This window comes from Conger conger, chromosome 4 (genome assembly GCF_963514075.1).
Source record: "Conger conger chromosome 4, fConCon1.1, whole genome shotgun sequence".
Taxonomy (NCBI): Eukaryota; Metazoa; Chordata; class Actinopteri; order Anguilliformes; family Congridae; genus Conger; species Conger conger.
Window position 1 is genome coordinate 11,112,176 of NC_083763.1, and position 20,012 is coordinate 11,132,187.

At 46.4% G+C, this 20,012-nt stretch overlaps 1 protein-coding gene across 1 annotated transcript in view; it reads left to right on the forward strand.

Moving 5' to 3' along the window:
- unc13a (unc-13 homolog A (C. elegans)) overlaps positions 1 to 20,012 on the forward strand; it is a 63,964-nt gene that overhangs the window by 19,276 nt on the left and 24,676 nt on the right. The window contains exons 10-20 of the mRNA XM_061237838.1: positions 1,259 to 2,005; positions 3,050 to 3,143; positions 3,899 to 3,945; positions 5,018 to 5,096; positions 10,125 to 10,199; positions 10,341 to 10,560; positions 12,826 to 13,053; positions 13,786 to 13,927; positions 14,434 to 14,603; positions 15,629 to 15,744; positions 18,126 to 18,289. Coding sequence (XP_061093822.1) covers positions 1,259 to 2,005; positions 3,050 to 3,143; positions 3,899 to 3,945; positions 5,018 to 5,096; positions 10,125 to 10,199; positions 10,341 to 10,560; positions 12,826 to 13,053; positions 13,786 to 13,927; positions 14,434 to 14,603; positions 15,629 to 15,744; positions 18,126 to 18,289 — 2,082 coding nt within the window. The remainder of the gene's footprint in view (positions 1 to 1,258; positions 2,006 to 3,049; positions 3,144 to 3,898; positions 3,946 to 5,017; positions 5,097 to 10,124; positions 10,200 to 10,340; positions 10,561 to 12,825; positions 13,054 to 13,785; positions 13,928 to 14,433; positions 14,604 to 15,628; positions 15,745 to 18,125; positions 18,290 to 20,012) is intronic.

The window sequence follows — 20,012 nt, forward strand, 5'->3', positions numbered from 1 at the left end:
TCATTCACCTTAACCACTATGCTACAGGCCGCCCTTAAATAAACTGCCTAAGATCCAAAGCACCCCTTTTCATCTGTAAAACATGGCGGTGGGGGTGACAAATGCCAATAACAGACTCCAATAACTATTAAAAAATCTGCACTAGATACTGAATGTTTTCTCAAACCTTACTTATGGACCTCACAGTACATATGTGTGTTTATGTGTGCGTGTATGTATGTATTTGTGCATATGTGTGTGTTTATGTATGTCTGTGTGTGTGTATGATATGCATATGTGCGTGTGTGAAATGGAACAATGATTAGGTTCAAGTGCAGACTGTCTTACTTATGGACTGCACTGTATAATATATGGCGCATACACCGTTGAACATATGAACGTAGTTTACAGACATACGGGCCTACCCAAATATGCCCACTGGTTGTCTCTCTATGTATAGGAAACTGTAACTTGCTAGTCAAATGCATTTCTTTTGTGTTCCGCTAATAAATAGGGGAGCTTTTGCTGGGCAAAAGTTTTAAATTCAGGGCATAGAAAAATCTCTTGCTCACTTTCTCTCTCTCTCTCTCCTTCCTTCTTTCTCTCCTTTTTTCCTAATAGCCCCATTTATCACCAAAGATAAATATGCCTCTTTTGTTTGTCTCCTAATGAGACATTGTTTCTTTTGCCTGTCAGTTGAGAGAAAGATCTCCTCCTCCACATTCTCTGTGATCCTCCTCTCCCACCTCCCCCTCTCTCGCACCAGGATGGACTTGTTGTCACCGAGGCCTGCTCGTCCTCTCTCTCTGGTGTCATCCGGGGTGTTTGTGCATCACCACTGTGAAGTGTTGTTTGTGAATTTGCAGCGTCTATATATAAATATCGTCCGTTTGAAGGCGTACGCCGTTCCTTTCTTTCCCAGCCGAAAAAAAAACCCCCCAGCTCCTGTGCTAAGCCCTTTCTCTCACTTTTCTCTCTCTTTCTTTCCCGCCGGTCCGCAATCATGGCCCTGTCGAGCTCCCACACTCCTCCTCCTCCTCTCCGTGTACCCGTTTGTCGTTTTGCTCTCTTCCCTCTCTCCTCTGGTTTCCCCCAGATCTCGCTCTCCACCGTGCGCCTACCTGCACCACTCTGTCAGCCCGCTCCCGACTTAAACACCTCCTCATCAACCGCCTCCCTCCTCCTCCTCCTCTCTCCGCCCCCGCCTCTCTCTCTCTCTCCCTCTCTCCGTCCTCCCTCGCTCACTCCTCCTCTCTATCCCTCTCTCTGTCCGCCGCAGCCCCACGGGGAGCAGCCGCTACGCCTCCTCGGGCGAGCTGAGCCGCGGGAGCTCCCAGCTGAGCGAGGCGTTCGGCCCGGAGGACGGGGAGAGCCTGCGGGGCTCCGAGCCCTACGACGAGAACGACTCGTACCACTCCTGCCACTCGTCCGTCAGCTACGGCAAGGACTCGGCGGGCTGGGACCCGGACGAGCCGCAGGGGGCCTACAGCGACGAGGGCGGCTACGTGAAGGACGGGGGCGAGGAGGGCGCCCTGTACGACGAGGAGGAGGGGCGGCTCTACGAGCCGGAGGAGGAGGAGGACTACAACTACGAGGACGAGGAGGAGGAGCCCTACGAGGAAGACGAGGATCTCTACCCGCTGGACGGGGCCCTCAGCGAGGACCAGGAGCCCCCGTACACGCCCACCCCCACGGGCGCGGCCCCCGCGCTGGCCCTGGACCCCGCGGCCCCCGCGCTGGCCCTGGACCCCGCGGCCCCCGCCCGGCCCCCTCTGGAGAAGCAGCCCTCTCTGCACCAGCAGCAGCAGCCCGGTCCGGCCCCGGCCACGCCCGCCTCGCCGGCCCAATTCCCGGCCCCCACGAAGCTGCCGGCGTCCGCCCTCCAGCCCCCCGCCCCCGCGGTCCTGCCCCCCGCCCCCACGGCCAAACCCCCCATGGAAAAACAGCCTTCTCTGGGCGAAAAGCCCCCTGTCACTGAGAGTGCCCCTGCCACACCTCCAGTGGAGGCCGAACCCCAACCCGACAGGTACACCCCCCCCCCAATGCCATCACATCATCAGACAAATCACGGAAGCCAGTGTCTGAATGTAGTACACTGTTTGAGTACATACCCAATTCAGTTCAATTCGGTTTCATTTGAACAGCACTTTTTACAGAAGAGACACAAATACACTGTATAGAACAGCAGAAGCAGAGTAGCAGAAGAGCAGACACCAGACCTGATTCCCCAAAATAGCACTGTGAGGTACAAAACTCCCTAGTGGGGAGAAGAACCCTCAAACAGTGGTGATATTATGAAACAAAAGACAACAATAAGACAAGCTTCATCTGTTGCTATGAAGCCCATTTTAAGTAGGCTAGTTCCTTTTTATGAAAGGTGCTCCACAAAGAAATATCAATGAGTGTCGCGCACAAAGTGCACAGAGCAAGTCAGCCGACATTCGCACGTACACACGTGTTCCCACAATCAACCAATCGCATAACTCCTTTCCTCACACTCGTCCAATCACGTGCCCAGATCTCTTTAGAGCGCCGTTCACTCAGACCTCCCCCCGTTCCTCTCATTGGCTCGCTGCTTCCGCATGCTTCGCTTGCTACTGCACAACTTGCGCTCACTCTCCACCAGCCCAGCTACCACCCGCTGTCTGGATCCGTTTCTAGGTACCGGGGGGGTTCCGGTATTCCTCCTGTTTAGTAGGGGAGATGTGTTGTTCTCCCTGTTAGATAGGGTAGTGCACGCTGGTGTGTGCGCTGCAGTACCTGAAGCAGATCCATTCAGTGCCAAACCTACCAAATCTTACTCACATATTCATTTAAATATTTAATCAAAATAAATCAGTTGTCCTGACAGAAGTATTATTATTATTATTATAATTATTATTATTATTATTATTATCATTATTATCATTATTATTATTATCATCATTGTAATTGCTATTAGTATTGTTGTTGTTGTTATTATTGTTGTTGTTGTTATTGTTATTAGTATTACTATTGTTGTTGTTATTGTCACAATTTTAATTGTTATTAGTATTGTTGTTATTATTATTGATATTATTATTATTCTCAGTTACCCGCGGAGAGATGAGGGTCAGGACTCCATGTCACGAGCCAAGGACAACTGGCTACGTCTCTTCAACAAAGTTCGGCTGCAGCTGCAAGAGGTATGATAGGCCCCGTCCTCTCTACGCAGTGTGATAGCACTCCCTCTGTTTCCCAGCTGTTCTTCCTCTCCCTCTCTCTTTACCTTCATCCCTTCATCCTTTCTCGGTTTTATTTTCTGTACCCACGCATTTAATGTGGTCTTTTTCATTCAGTTTTTTCGTTTACACTTTCTCAGAGCTGTGTGTTTTAATTCTTCTCTCTGTTTTAGCTTGTTAATATGCATGCCGTATTGTTTTATTGGCGGTCCACGTTTGTGTATTTTTCGTTTGCTTTTTGTTCAATTTTGTCTGTCTCCCGCCTCATTTTGTTTCTTTTCAGTTTGTTGTCGTTTCCATAGCGATTTTCATGTTGTCGTCTCTGATTGGCCGTGGCTGGAGCACGCTGACAGGTGGGTGGGTCCAGAGTTTTGTAAAAATTGGATGGCGACCGAATTTCAGTTGTTTACCGTGAAACAGTAGGCGGGTGCATCGAGGATTATGTTATCTTTCACCCCAATCTCCCTGGTTCAAAGTGTCATCTCTGACATGAGTGAGTCACGAAGCGACTGCGTTCATTCAGTATACCGTCAAACCTGCTCCATGCACCGGTCCCTCTTGCAGCTGAACAGATTTTAAAGTTTACAGTTGCGTGTTGACTTGGGATTGGGGATGTTCTGCAATACACATGGGAGTGTGATATGTGTTAGAAACAGCTCTACACTGCACTCTGATCTAACATCATGCCCCCCCCCCCTCCTCTCCCCCCTCCCTCACAGGCCCGTGGGGAGACGTCGGGCTCCCAGTCGTTGTGGTTTCAGGGGGGGTAAGTTCAAGTTTCGGTCCCTAAAGTCTCGGCCTACGAAACAGATGAAAACAGGTTTCAGGCAGCGGTGAAAAACACACAGGAGAGCATCGCCGATAGCAGTAAACACATTCAAGAAATACTTTAAATCAAGACTCGTTTTACAGCACAAATGGAAAATTAAAAAGTATGGGTGTATAAACATGACAAACTATTTTTGAATCACGGGAGACGGTGTTAATATAAGACTTTGACGTGTAATATTTTAATGTTTTCTGGGTGGCGTTTCATTGGTGCTGCAGAGTCGCATAAGAAAGTGCGTCAGTTCAAGGACGTCTCTTTCTCCCTGGTTGTACATCATGCTGTCATAAGAGAGGGTGTGTGTGTGTGTGTGTGTGTGTGTGTGTGTGTGTGAGAGAGAGAGAGAGAGAGAGAGAGAGAGAGAGAGAGAGAGCGAGAGAGAGGATATACAGAATCACGGTATACGTATATAGGAATTGCTAGACTTATTCTTCTGTGATTATTGCTAGGTTATTCTTTCCAAACTGAGGCTTATTACAACTGGACAGTAACAGGACATATTTTTACTGAATTTTAGTTCCTACCAATAATGTGCAAGCTCACAATCTCACAGAGGTAGAAAATCCAGGTTGAGAAAGTAAAAGTCTTCCTCAGTATTTTGTTCCAATAACCTGTATTTGCTCAATAGCACAATTCTTCAGCCAGAAACTATTTAATGAAATTCTCTGGGTTCATGGGTAGAATAAACACATGACAGGAGTTTTACTGTCTGACCCCTGGACTTTTCTCCTCTACAATTAACTCACATAGTCAATCTATCTTGCTCTGGTTCCTGAACTAGCTGGTCTGTATTGACTGTCAGGTCATCGACATCAAACTTGGGACTCCCTGCTGAAAAAAACAGCTAGGTTTAGTAACAGTTGGTCGCTGGTTGACCAGTTCAGACCAGCTCAAGCTCTGTTTTTAAACAGCTGGTAGCTGGTCAATTCAAGCTGGTCATAGCTGGATTTTACACCAGGGCTGAACCTAGAGGAGGCTGTGTTCATCACTGTTGTGCTGCATCTCTCCCCAGGCCAGGAGGGGCTCTGTATAGCATCGACAGCATGCCGGACCTGCGGAAGAGGAAAGCCATCCCTCTCGTTAGAGATCTGGTAAGATCTGTAGCCGTGGTAACATGGCTGCCCGTCCTAATGACCCCTGTTCCAAAACATCTTGGCCTGGAGGTTTTTATTTCAACCCTAACAAAGCTGACCTGATTCTACTAATCAGCAGCTCAATAAGATCTCTGGCTTCCTGTTCCTCAAATCATGGTCTTCAGCTGCTGGCTTGCCACCGTCCCATTAACTGGGAGTCAGGTGTGAAGTCTGGTGTTTACTTCATTCCCTGGGAGGAAAGAAAACCAGGGCCAGATTTGGATTCAAGGGCCAGATTTGAGGATGCCTAGCTGTTGAAAACCTACAGGACGGTAGATGTCTGGGAACAGGGTTGGGCAGCTTTGCACTACAACTTGCTTACACTCTCAGAAATAAAGGTTCGAAAAGTGCCTTAAAAAAATGCTTGTCGCTGGTGTGGCCCCCTATAGGTACATAACATTCTACACCTAGCCAACAAGATATGCAGCAATATATAATTAAATATAATAATTCATTTGTACCTTTTTTGCTTGGGAAATGTCCTAATTCCTCCTCAAAGAGAACATTACTGTACTTTGAGGGTGCATTTGGGAAATTTGATCCTTGAAGAACAGAAATGTACCTCCACTGTCACTGTATTTCTAAGAGTATACCTCCGTACTCCGGTCCGTGTTTTCTCTCATACCCAGCGATACTGGCTTGTTCATCTCATCCCACATTATTATGTTAGCTGCAGCTCTGGGCCCTCAATAATGTGCTCATTTCCTTCTCCCCCGACATCCTCATGTCAGTTCTACCTGTCAATCATCCTCCAGCCTGTCAGTTTGTTGTTCTGCAGGGATCCTTTACACTGGAGGGGTTTTTAGAGCTGCACTGATACCTGAGCTCTCTGCGATTGGCTCCCATTGCAATACCGTGGGTGGAGCTTGCCTCTTAGGACCAATTAGATCACAGCTATCCGTCCATCTCAGAATACTCAAGGGCTTTTCCTGATTAATCCGATTCAAGGCCCTAGTGTTGGCATTTCAGGCTGCTAAGGGGACTGCCCCATCTTACATACAATCCTTGATCACTCCCTACTCCCCAGCTAGACCACTCCGGTCTGCCAGCTCTGTGATTGGGTGTTGTCGTCTAATTGACTCCCTGTCCTGTGTATCTCAGAACCGTGAGACAGAGCAGACAGAGGCTAATTTGGACTGTAAGGTCAACTGAATGACCCATGATGCACTGCACCTTTATTTGAGCAAAGTACTGGCCTTTTGTATGACATTTGTATGTTAGACAAATGTGTAATTACACCCAGGCGTGTTATGGGGCATGTTTGGTAGATCTGCCTCCGTGTTTTCCCAACGTGATCCCAGTCAAGCCCCCTTGGGACGCTGTGGATCTGCACGCGTGTTGCCGGGACCCAGAACACGTGTGTCCCCTGGGCCCAGAACACGCGTGTCCCCTGGGCAGCACGCATGGTCTCTCACCCAGAGGAGTGCGGAGTCCCAGAGAGAAATGAGCGCTGTTGTAATGTTTGTGAGGCCGGGAGCCACTGAGGAGAGATCAGATGATACGATGACAAAATGGAGGACGCACAACAGGCTTAACTTTGAAGTACTGAAGTAAATACCCTGTGTTCCATTTCATGCCTACTCTCCCTCCTTCCCTCCCTCAGTTTTCCTGCATGTTGATGCACGCCTTGCGATTCAGAGAGAAGGAGATCCTGCTGTCATTGTGGCCACATTGCAGAGAGGGAGAGTGAGAGAGAGGGAAGAAAGAGAGAGAATAAAGAGAAAGAGAAAGCGATAGACAGAGAGAGAGAGATAGAGAGAGAGAGACCGGTTGACCACCAAGAATATATTTATTTTATGTATTATTGTTAAATGTCTTATTATTAGAGAGAGAACGATATAAGGAAAGAGAGAGAGCAATAGAGGGAGAGAAACTGAGAGAGTGAGATAGAGTCCTTCTCTATAACTGTGCACAGCCAGGTGGTAGCAGATGGTAGAAGAAGCCACCCCCAGCAGGCAGGCTTCTCTCCTTCCTTTTCTCCCTCCCTCTCTCTCCTTCATTCTCTCACTCCCCCACTCTCTCCCCGCCCTCTCTCTCTCCTTCCGTCTCTCACTCCAAAGGGCACGGCTTTCCACCCTTTTTAACCCCTCATCTCTGCCATTCATCAGTGTTTGTCTAACGACACGGACACATTCTGCTGCCAGACTTGCTTAATGGATTGCCTCGTTGCCTGTAATGGTATCCATCTTACAAAAATGATCTGTGGCTTAACCATCCGGAGATAATGGGGTTTTATCATAAGCTGATCAGTCCCATAGGACACTTATTAACACCCTAACTGCATATATCATTTTGTTGACAGGATTATGTATGTTAACAGATTTACGCCTTTGACAATACGTCATATGTCTCTCCTAAAGTATTTCAATTGTTTGGGAAACAAAAAAAAACCTGCCGGTTTTTATTTCTATTAATTCAATGTCTTTTATAGCAGATACATGACCATTTCTAGTCACTTAATTACAGAAATTGAGCTGGACACACATAAATTCTCCATCGCCTTGAGTTGGTGCCAGAGCTATACTTTTGCACCTTGATAACAGAATTATGGCCCAAAGTAGGAGAACTTGGATAACCTCAGAAGGATGTCTCAAATCTGGAACAAGGACTGATATAAAAACAGCTGTTCCGGTTGACTCAATCCTGCTTCATGGAACGACTCCCAGGGCAAAGTTGCTGTTTTTTTGGTATCCTATTTAGTTATTTGTAAAAACTTGGTCTAAAAGGGCTGAGCTTCCCTTTTCAGTTGCGAGCTTTAGTTACGCATTTCGCATTCATCAGAGGTATTTCTGCAATAGTTGTTATAATGAGAAAAGGACGAAAACGGAATACATTTCACAGCTCCTGGAAGTGCCTCCTTGGGCTTACACCCTGTCTTATTATTTCCGTTTCTCCACTTGTCAATGAGTCAAGAGTTCCAGGCTCACTTTAGGAGCTTCTGCCGCTGTAAGTCTTCTGGCAAACTTAGGAATGCACAGCAAAGTCCTCTGCGAAACTCAGATATGATCGTTAAATCACGGCGAAATGCAGAATTACCATACAGCACCAGACAGCCTGACAGTCTGTCTCCATTAATCCATCGCTCTGTCACACTCACAGACCGGCAGAGCCTGAGTCACCGTGGTAACAAGTTAACTGAAACTTTATTTGAAAAGAGCACAATCATAGGGACCAGAATGCAGAGCGGGCAGAGTGCCAGTCCTCATAGGTGACGGTCAGGGCTGCTGAAATGTACAAGTTTATCTGTGTATTTTTCTGATCTTTCCCCTCTTAATGAGACATTGATTGGTTTAACATCTCTACACTCAGGATAAGGGTTCTTTGGCTTGTCTCCATTGGGGAACCCTTGTTAGTTCTTTATGGAGCCCTCTATGGTAGCTGTGACAGATCCCAAATTGAGCCCTTATTTTGAGAAAAGGGGGAGAGTTTTGGAGCATTTTCCTCTAATCAGCTCTGGTCATTATCTTATAGCCATGAAGTCTCCCACAGTCTCCCATATCCCTCTATCTTGCTGTGCCTCTGCCCTGTCAGTGGTGACTACCACTCTATGCAGAAGAAATGTCCTATGATTTCTGAAATGTCCTATGATTTCTGACTCTTGTGTTTCTCCCCTTCTTCCCTCTGTAACCGACCAACGGGCCCAACAGGCAATGGTAAGTACCTGACCCCTGAATGATGAACTACAGTCACTCAAGAGCACTGCCCCAAAATAACTCAGAACCACAAGAGTTTTAGACTCTCACGGGAGTCTGGAAACCAGTAGGAGAGTGGCAGTTTAATTCTAAACAGCTTGGTCCGGTTTTGTAGACACAGATCTAGCCTAGCTCAGACTAAATTACATTTTGAACAGACCTCAGTTTAGTCCAGAACTGCACATAATCTGTGACTGTGAAACCAGCCCCTTGTCTGTCTCCTTCACCACCCACAAAAATCGTCAACGTCGAGCGTACAGACAGGGTGTGAAGGCCTTTTCTCAGCTGAAAGATCTGCGTGTGGTAATGGACAGAGAGCTCAGGCATGCGCCCATGAAGGACAGAAAGTGCATCTCTGTGATGTAAGAGCAGAGCGGGATTTTGGCACGAGGACCTTAGCTCGCGGTGGCTCTGTGGGAGTTAGCGCTCCCCCCCCCCCCCCAACGCCTCTCCGATCTGCGGCCAAGCGCCTCAGTCTGCACTGTACTGTATGTATGTGTGAAAAGGGAAGGCTTTCGGTACACTTCCTGTCCAAACTCCCACTCTACATGCGGGCTGGCTTCCTGGGGTTGGCGCAGGTTAGCTAATCTCATAAGATATGTGCAGGGTGGAGGAATATGAGAAGATGGAAACACATAATGGCCAGGCCATTCCGCCTGTCTAGGACCATTGTTTAACTGCAGTCTAGACTCTAAGGAGGGCTGCACACGCACTGCACCAAGCTGAACTCAAACACCCCAAGAGTTATCTGCCACCAGTACAGGCTAACAGCGAGACAGAATGAAACGAAAGAGTGAATGAAAGAGTAGAATCATTTGATCTTCATCTGAGTAAGGATCCCTGAAATAATGAATTCACTTTTTATAAGCACAGGGCACCATTAGCGATAATCAAATCATTCTCATTGGGGTATTGATAGCAAATGTTGCAAATGTTAAAGCTGGTGATATAATTAACACAGTTTGTATGTATTATTATTAGTAGTAATGTTGCTCTGCTATATCCATGACTGAAATATGGCATTGTAATGATTTTTGACATCTGAAATATGAGCCTCGGGTTCAGGTCTTTAGTATTAATGCATTCATACTCACAGTTTTCACTTTCTATCTTGCTCTCTCTCTCTCTTTGACTCTCTCTTGCTCTTTCCCTCTCTCTCATTCTCAATCTGCCTCTCTCTTCCTGTTTCTGCCTCTCTCTCTCTCTCCCCCTCCCTCTCGTTCTCTCTCCCTGTCTCTCTTCCTCTCCCTCTCTCTCATTCTCCATCTCTCTCTCTCTCCCTCCCCCTCTCCAGTCTTTAGTGCAGAACTCGCGTAAGGCAGGAATCACCTCAGCGTTGGCCTCCAGCACGCTGAACAACGAGGAGCTGGTGAGTGCCTCCGTTCAGTCCGGCGCCCGTCCGACCCCACCCCACCCCACCCCAACCCCTCGACCCCCCCAAACCTCTCAGCGCCGTGCGTTTCTCACCGCCTGTCCCCCTGCCCCCCCCCGTCCCCCCGTCCTTCTGCAGAAGACCCACGTGTACAAGAAGACCCTGCAGGCCCTGATCTACCCCATCTCCTGCACCACGCCCCACAACTTCGAGGTGTGGACGGCCACCACGCCCACCTACTGCTACGAGTGCGAGGGGCTGCTGTGGGGCATCGCCCGCCAGGGCATGAGGTGCACCGAGTGCGGGGTCAAATGTCACGAGAAGTGCCAGGACCTGCTGAACGCCGACTGCCTGCAGAGTAAGCTCCCCCTGCCCCCTGAACCCCCCCCCCCCGCTTAGCTTACCGAGAATATCCTGCAAAGGGTTTAAAGGTTGAATATTGTGAATTTTACAGTGTTTTATTTTAGGTCCTGATATCCATAAGAAGGCATTTCGGTGGTTTTAAGTACCATAAACGATCTCCATCCGATTTTACATGTCCGTTCTCCAGCGCCTCTCATGAGCTTGACCAAGAACAGGCTGTTTTTGTGACTGTGCCTTTAAGGCTGGTTTCAACTGGCTGAATGCCGTCTGTGCCGAGTGCTTGGATTTGTTCCGGCTACATGGGCGGGCCGTGCTGAAGCAAATGAGCATATTGATGTGATGTCACTACTTTTCCAAACGGCTCGCTTCAATGTACATTTTCTGCATAGTGGATCATGTGTGGATTTATTTGGGGACAGGGCATTTTGATACTTTCACAGTGTTTCCATAACAACTTCAGCTCCTTTATAATCTACATAGCGAGGGAAATGTCATTTTCACACAGTATGGGACCTTTAAATAATATATATCCTGAAATTGGGCCACTGCAGTAGTGCAGTGCATAGCACTGTCACCTCGAAACAAAAAGGTCCTGGATTCAAATCCCAGCATGGGATTTCTGTGTGGAGTTTGCATGTTCTCTCCGTGCCTGTGTGGGTTTCCTCCGGGTACTCCCTGCAGACTAAAGACATGCAGGCCAGGTTAACTGCAGAGTCTACACTGCCCCTAGGGGTGTGAGTGTGTGAGTGAGTGTGTGCCCTGGGATAGGCTCTAAACAAGGGGTCTCCAACCCTGGTCCCGGAGAGCTACTGGGTCTGCTGGTTTTTGTTCTCACCTTAAAATCAGCACCCTGCTGAGACCCAGGTAACCAGGTGAGGTGAGTTAATTAATCAATTAGAGCAGTTGATTACAGTTAAGTGCAGAGGAACAATGAAAACCAGCAGACCCTGTAGCTCTCCAGGACCAGGGTTGGAGACCCCTGCTCTAAACTATCGACCCTGACCAAGAAGGAATGCGCTAGATTAGATTATGCGGAATGCGGTTAGATTATGGATGCATTAAGGGGTGACATGGCTCAGGCAGTAAGAGCAGTCGTCTGGCAGTCGGAGGGTTGCTGGTTCGATCCCCCACCCGGGCTGTGTCGAAGTGTCCCTGAGCAAGACACCTAACCCCCAAATGCTCCTGACGAGCTGGTCGGCGCCTTGCATGGTAGCCAATTGCCGTCAGTGTGTGTGTGAGTGTGTGTATGAATGGGTGAATGAGAAGCATCAATTGTACTGCGCTTTGGAGAAAGGCGCTATATAAATGCCAACTATTGATATCCTCAAATTATTACAGCACTTCACATTATGTACATATTTATAATATATTGTGGAGTCTTCGATTTCTGCTTGGGTCCACTTCCTGTTTCTCCTCTCCCCCCTTCATCCTGTCTCTACTCTGTTTTACCCTCTCACATTTTAAATCCTCTTCCCATTCATTCCATTAAAATCCATTTGTCTTCTTTGAGATCTTCTCTACAAGTTTAATGCAGTGCTCTCGCTGTCTAATTCAGGTCAATAGTGCCTTCCTGGAATTACCAGGCTCTATAAGTATAAATGTGCACTGATACATTTATCACACTTTATGCTTAAAGAGGCAATGCAGCACGAAGATTGATAGGGCGTAGTGGAGTTTAGGTTTTAGGTTTTAGTGGTCAGGGCTGTTGAAATGAGTAATGGAAAAATGGTTTCCTAGAGATCTAGCGTCCTTTTCATTTCAACCCCTAACCTGGCATACCTGATTCTACTAATTAGCACCTCAATAATATCTCTAGCTGTTGAATTGAGGTGTGCTTTGTTACAGTTGGTGTAAAAGCCTACAGTCATGTAGGGTGTATAGGGTTGCTGACTTGTATCTGGAGAGATGAAGTTGGGTCCCAACATGAAAAGAAAGAACTCTGCTGTTGGGCCCTAGAGCAAGGCCCCCAAAAAACTGCTCCGGGGCTTTACCCCTGTTCTCTCTCCCCACTTGCATTTGTCTCTGACATTTCTCCCAAGGTATGCTTTAAAAAAAAAGAAAGAAAATTGTTCTCAATGACCCTTGACAGCTAAAAGAAATTATTTTTTTTAAATCTCCACACTCTCAGAAATAAAGTGACAGTGGAGGTACATTTTTGTTCTTCAAGGATCCAATTTCCCAAATGTACCCTTAAAGCACATACACTGCCCCTTGTAACCCCTGCCCTTAATTTGACTCTCTCTCTCTCTCTGTCTCTCAGGGGCGGCGGAGAAGAGCTCCAAACACGGGGCGGAGGACCGCACCCAGAACATCATCATGGTGCTGAAGGACCGGATGAAGATCCGGGAGAGGAACAAGCCCGAGATCTTCGAGCTGATCCAGGAGGTGTTCGCCGTGATCAAGGCCACCCACGTCACGCACATGAAGCAGATCAAGCAGAGCGTGCTCGACGGGACGTCCAAGTGGTCCGCCAAGATCAGCATCACGGGTGAGGGAGCGGGGCCATGGTAGGACGTGTTCACGCTCTTTATAGTGAGGCGGCCTGTAGCGTAGTGGTTAAGGTGAACGACTGGGACGCACGAGATCGGTGGTTCTAATCCCGGTGTAGCCACAATAAGATCAGCACAGCCGTTGGGCCCTTGAGCAAGGCCCTTAACCCTGCATTGCTCCAGGGGAGGATTGTCTCCTGCTTAGTCTAATCAACTATACGTCGCTCTGGATAAGCTAAATGCTAATAATGTAATGTAGACTAGTGGACTAGTGGCTAAGTTACATGACTGGGACCCGGAAGGTTGGTTGTTAAAGCCCCGGTGTAGCCACAATAAGATCCATACAGCATTGGGGCCCTTGAGCGAGGCCCTTAACTCTACTGTAAGTAGCTTTGGATAAATGAGTCCGCTAAATGACTTATTAATACATCTAAATAAGTATTATTATGAACACAATCGTAAAACCTGGGCCAATTAAGCAATTGATTTGGATTCAAATAGTTTTCTGCGCTTGATTGATCTTGTCCAGTGAATTTAGCCAACCAAGAGGACCAGAAGGCGGGGTTGGCACTTTATGAACATATTTCATAGGTTCCAATACACTAGACAAGCTAAGTAAAGTGCAGAAAACAATTAGGTATTTGACCAGCTCTGCTAAGGACATTAATGGACTAAAAGCAACACAAGCATCACCTTGTTAGAAACATCCATGACTCACTCTCCTCCCACAGTGCTGTGTGCCCAGGGTCTCCAGGCCAAAGATAAGACGGGCTCCAGCGATCCGTACGTCACCGTGCAGGTGGGCAAGACCAAGAAACGGACCAAGACCATCTACGGCAACCTGAACCCCGTGTGGGAGGAGAACTTCAACTTGTGAGTGCAGTAGCGATGTCTGAAGAAGCAGGGTCAGCCTGTCGCTCGTTTTAACTGTGTATCTACAGATGTCATAGTGATCCTGTTTCTGCCTTTAAGTCCTATTCTGGTTCAACAGAATGTGAAAAACAGGATCTTAGCAATGATGCAGTTCCCAGCACTCTCAGAAATATAATATAATAAAAAGATACAAATGCTTCTCCCTGGGACTATACACTGGCCTATAAGTACATAAAATCATACCCCCAGCCAGCAATATATAATCCATTTGTACCTTTCATGTTCAGAAAAATTACTAATTTATACCCAAAGAGAACATTACCGTACTTAAAGGGTACATTTGGGAAATTTCATCCTGGATGAACAAAAATGCACCTCAACTGTCACTTTATTTCTGAGAGTACAGTCTGTAGAAATGGATGGAATATTTACAATATTTCCATCCTGTTTGTGTGTTTGTGTGTGTGTGTGTGTGTGTGTGTGTGTGTGTGTGTGTGTGTGTCCAGCGAGTGCCACAACTCTTCCGATCGGATCAAGGTCCGGGTATGGGACGAGGATGACGACATCAAGTCTCGCGTGAAGCAGAAGTTTAAGAGGGAATCAGACGACTTTCTGGGCCAGACCATCATCGAGGTCCGCACTCTGAGCGGAGAGATGGACGTTTGGTACAATCTGGGTCAGTACTGGGACTCCACACTGCAAAACATGACTGTCTTAACAACAGTTTTAGTCTTGCAATAAGACGTAAGATCTTCTTTTTCTCTCATGTAGAAAATATTAGCTTGTTTTAAGTTGATGTTTGCTTGAGAAGTGACATGATCGTATTCCATTGGCAAATCTTGATATGGGATTTGCTTGACAAGTGAGATTTTCTTATTACATTGGCAAATCTTGAAATTAGTCTTACATCAAAACTGTCAAAACCAGGGGGCTGGGGGGAGCAGTTACCCTTATGTACTTCCCTGAGCACTGTTTACACATGGACACAGAAGTAAAATATTTTTTTCTAAACTGCACTGTATATATATTTGTAAGTATCCTCTTTAAAGAGACCCTTGAAAATGCAGTTTGAACAGGAAGCTAGAGACAAGCGTTTGTCCTCTCACCAAGATTTATAGCTGCTACTCAATAAAACATGGCAAACAGTTGCTTTGCTCTGAAGTCCCATCTGTCGTTTACTGAACAATTATCATTTAATTTGTATACTTCGCTGTAGCTTTGAGAGAACCGTTTAAGGTTTATTGAAATGTCGATAAGCGTTTTAGGCTGACCGCTGCAGAAAGTGAGTGATTGACTGTGCAAGCACGCACCCGGTTGATTTGCCTTAACAAAACAGGATTTGGGTTATTTTTCCATCAGTCGAACACATGAACGGGGTCGGGTTTGTCATTTCACAACTCCGAGACCGCTCTACAGTACATCGATTGAACGACGTGGATTCTCTGTCTGTTCTGCGTTTATGTTTAAAAAGATAAAGACATGACACCAGAGAAAGAGGAAGGACCCCTGCTGAAACAGCTGGAACAAGAGTTTGGAAACAGCTGGTAGCTGGTTGACCAGTTCAGACCAGCTCCACGCTCTACATGGTTTGACCAGCCCACGATATGTTCTGAAACAGCTGGTAGCTGGTCATTTTAAGCAGGTTATAGCGGGATTTCACAGCAGGGGAGTGATCATCGGGCTTTTCTTTGGTCCGTGTAGACAAGCGTACGGACAAGTCGGCGGTGTCTGGGGCCATCCGGATGCACATCAACGTGGAGATCAAGGGAGAGGAGACGGTGGCGCCGTACCATGTCCAGTACACCTGCCTGCACGAGGTCAGCACTTCCTGAAGCACTGACATTACATACAGTAGTATGCAGTACGCAGTATGTGGTCAGTACTGCTGGCCATGTCGCCCTCACTGCACGGGGACAGTAGCCAATCACGCCCACAGACACGCAGTATGATTTCAGGACTGTCAATCATGCCACTCCCATAGCCCGAGGTCAGTACTGCCTTTAATATCGTTCCCTTATGACAATGTCAGTGCTGTCAGTTGCTTCACACTCTCAGCACAAGGTCAGTACTGCAAAACTCCTGATTGTCCAGTGCAGTTAGCGGTTAAGGTTGTTCACTGGACTTTGTTTCCGCCATCTGCTGGAAATTGTCCATGAAACAAGAGGAACACACCATAAATTAACATTACATAAACTCCATTATAATCCTTAAATTGTTTTCCCCATTGGGTCTGATTGGCTGACAGGCGTTTCCAGCCGCGCATTTCTCTCAGTGTTAGTCATAAAAGGACAATGCATTCACTCAGTCAGGTGTGTAACGGTGTGTTTCCATATAATTAAATCTATATTACATGCTCGTATTGAATCAAATGTAAATGGCCCGAAAGCCCAGGGCTATAATTACCACTGTGGCAAAATTAAGTTCTACTTTTATTATAACATTCTTTTATTTTGCCGTGGTGCACTACACCCCCACTCTCCACCCCTGGCTCTCGTTCGCTCAATAATGTATAACCACAACACGCTCGAATAGAGCCATTTAAAATACATTATGAAACAGACTCAGAAACACACTTTGTAAAGAATGTACTCCTTTGATACAGTAGACGGTGCTAAGTTTCGGCAACTACAAATTACAACCTTTCAGTCTTATGCAAAGTTCGTTTATGTAAAGAAGGCAGAAACACGTACACATATCCTGAGACCCAGCATTCCTTTTTTATTTTTTTGTTACAAATGTTACAAAAATATGTTTCAGTGAAAATATTTTCTAAAATATTATTTTTATTAATAATACTATTTACTGAGAACGGCGAGTTTGTTTCAGCATAGTTTAATCTGGTTATTGAGAATAAACCCCCGTCCGCACCTAGTATAATAACGATGTGATATTCCACACTGATGAACGATAACGTCTCTTGGCACAGTCATCTTCCATTTTTAACGTGACTAATTTCAGATGGATTTTGATTGGCTGTCAGTGTTTTACTGTTCATGCAGCTGGAAAAGATTTCGCTCTGAAAGTGATCCTATAGCGTTTGTCACTGTCGTTGTTGTTGTTGCGTGGACTCCATCCACTTCCCCTGTAGGGGGACGGCGTTTCAAAGCCGCATGTTTATACTTACAGTTCTTGGTGTGGACTGGCCTTAAGATCAGAGACTCGTTTTCCCTACAGGTGACAACAGTTATTAGCTTATTCCCCAGAGGATTTTGCCGTTCCATATACAGCAGAATCCCACTTCCGTTTTCTACAATTGTGTCATTTCTGAGGTCTGATGGAATAAGTGCTCTGTTTCAGAGGTGAGTCATGGCCGCTCATTGACTTGACTCAGGACTTCGTGCTTTATTGCAGACGCGTTTCAGATTGAAAAAAGATAATACGCTGTCGCGGTGTTTGCATTGTTGAAGCGAGATGAGTGTTCTAGTCTGCCTAGCAGCCACTTACCGTTTGAGTCGAGTACTGACAGGACGCACGAGGAGAGCAAAGGCGTCAGTCCTAATCTGCTGAAATATTGAGTCACTATTTGTTCCCTCGCACAACACTTACCACTCATATCACTTCACTGAAAATGTGAATGTAGATATAGACGTGCATGAATATAAAAGCAGCAGCGATTTGTCATGTTGGTAATACCGCCAATTATATAATCACATTCAGAACAACTGTATAAATACAGTGAACAATCAGGACCCCCTACAATGCACTCTCACGCAGAAACTTGCTGCGCCTTTGTCTCTGAGCTCGTGCAAAACAGGCGAATGCACGTGCCTGGCGCTGGCACTTTGAGCTTACTCTCATTTGTAATACAAAGCCTAACACCTGAGTGACACAGAAATAACGAATGATCGTCAATTCTGTTGGAACTATCTTCGCCAAGAGCCCCCTATGAATAATTCATTAAATAACCTGCTGTCAGCACTTGGCGGAAAAAAACATGCACCTTCATATGGGCGCAAAGGGGCCTCGTAAAAATGGTGCTTCGACCTCCTCAGCGTTTATTGTTGTTAAAGGCATATTCCAATCTCTGCTGTGCTGGACAGTTAACCCTTTGAAGAGTTTTTTTTCTTTCTTTTTTCTTCGGCATTCAGTGTTCTAGAACATTAGAATGTTCAGTTAAGAGCATTCTGATCACATATTTGTGACCTCTCACACCTTAAAGGGTTATTGATAATGAAAAAGTCCCGGCCTCTGTGCACAGAACCTGTTCCACTACGTGACGGACATCCAGAACACCGGCGTGGTGAAGATCCCCGACGCCAAGGGAGACGACGCCTGGAAGGTGTACTTCGAGGAGACGCCGCAGGAGATCGTGGACGAGTTCGCCATGCGCTACGGTGTGGAGTCCATCTACCAGGCCATGACGTGAGCACGGACCCTAACCCTGACCCTAACTCTAACCCATCTACCAGGCCATGACATGAGTGTAACCCTAACCCTAACCCTAACCCATCTACCATTTGTACCCATTTACAAACAAGCCACTACAGTCAGAAACACCACTACCAACACAACCTACATAATAAAACAAACACTAAATAAAAACACTAAAAACTGCATATATGCCATTAAGTGCAAACAATGTGGCATAATATATGTAGGAGAAACAGGGAACACAATTAAATGTAGACTAGCACAACATATATACAACATTAGAAATCACAGAGAGACAGACACACACCTGGTGGCTCATTTCCTTCACCATGGACTTGAGGCACTAGAAATATCGGGCCTTCAAATGAACAATAATTGGACACCGGAGGAGAGACGCAGGTTTGAGAAACACTGGATTCTCAAACTTAGCACTCTATTTCCAAGAGGACTAAATCAACGCACATAGAGCACCGACACAAGAGGGACCAAATTCTTCCTACTTAAAGGCTTCAGTACCCTGAATGGCCAGTGCAAACTTTTATTTCCCAAGAGGCCCTAATATGGGACAACTTGGGAAATAAAGATTTCTTACTTACCTAACCCATCTACCAGGCCATGATGTGAGCACGGACCCTCTGCCCTGACCACTGACATTACATTTGACATTATTGGCATTTGGCAGACGCTCTTATCCAGAGCAACGTACAGTTGATTAGACTAAGCAGGAGACAGTCCTCCCCTGGAGCAATGCAGGGTTAAGGGCCTTGCTCAAGGGCCCAACGGCTGTGCGGATATTATTGTGGCTACACCAGGATTAGAACCGCCGACCTTGCGTGTCCCAGTCATTTACCTTAACCACTACGCTACAGGCCACCCTCACAAAAGCGTTCATAGGAATCTGATCACTGGCACTCACCTAAATCCACCAGACGTGGAACTATAATAGGCTGACCAGGGCCCTGTTCCACAAAGCAGGATTACTGAATTAGCCGGATAACGGCACCGAGCAAAACCAGCTGTTCCTGGTTTTACTCAGTGCAGTTATCTGGGTATCGCAGTAATCCTGCTTTGTGGATTACTGCAGGCTGGCTCCAGAAACAGGCCCCAGATGTCCTCTTTTTTCCAGACATTTTGATTTATTTTCTTTTTTTGGACAGGAATTATCCATTAAGGCAGGATTTCTGCATTCCTGAAACTGTCAGGTTAGGTTTTGCTTGTTCCGTAGACCGTATATAAACAAATAGCCTTGTTTAATGTTTTATGTTGGCCTACCTCCTAGTCGGCTGGAAAACATTCACTTTTCAACCAAACGAAGCCATGCTTTCATTGTGATGCCTAGACGTCGTTTTAACCATTTCACTAACTTATCACCACAAAAATGCTCACTGCGATCCCTGTCTTACACTCGTACCACCACATACATACATATACATACATACATGCACCACATAGAATGAGAATCAAAATTCGATAACAATGCAAATTCTAGGTGCACATCAACCAGCAACAACCTTTCTGTCTCCAACATGTGCACAGAAAAGAGCTTGGGGAACGATGCAAGGATAGGTGCTGTCTCGGTTCCCCTACAAACAGGCCATTGTAATCACAATGAAATATCGCCTCTCGTGGACCCAGACAGAGGCAGTGTGCGTGATTAGAGCAGCCTCTGTCATCCACAATCAGACCAGGCCGGGATATTAGCAGACACTCAGGC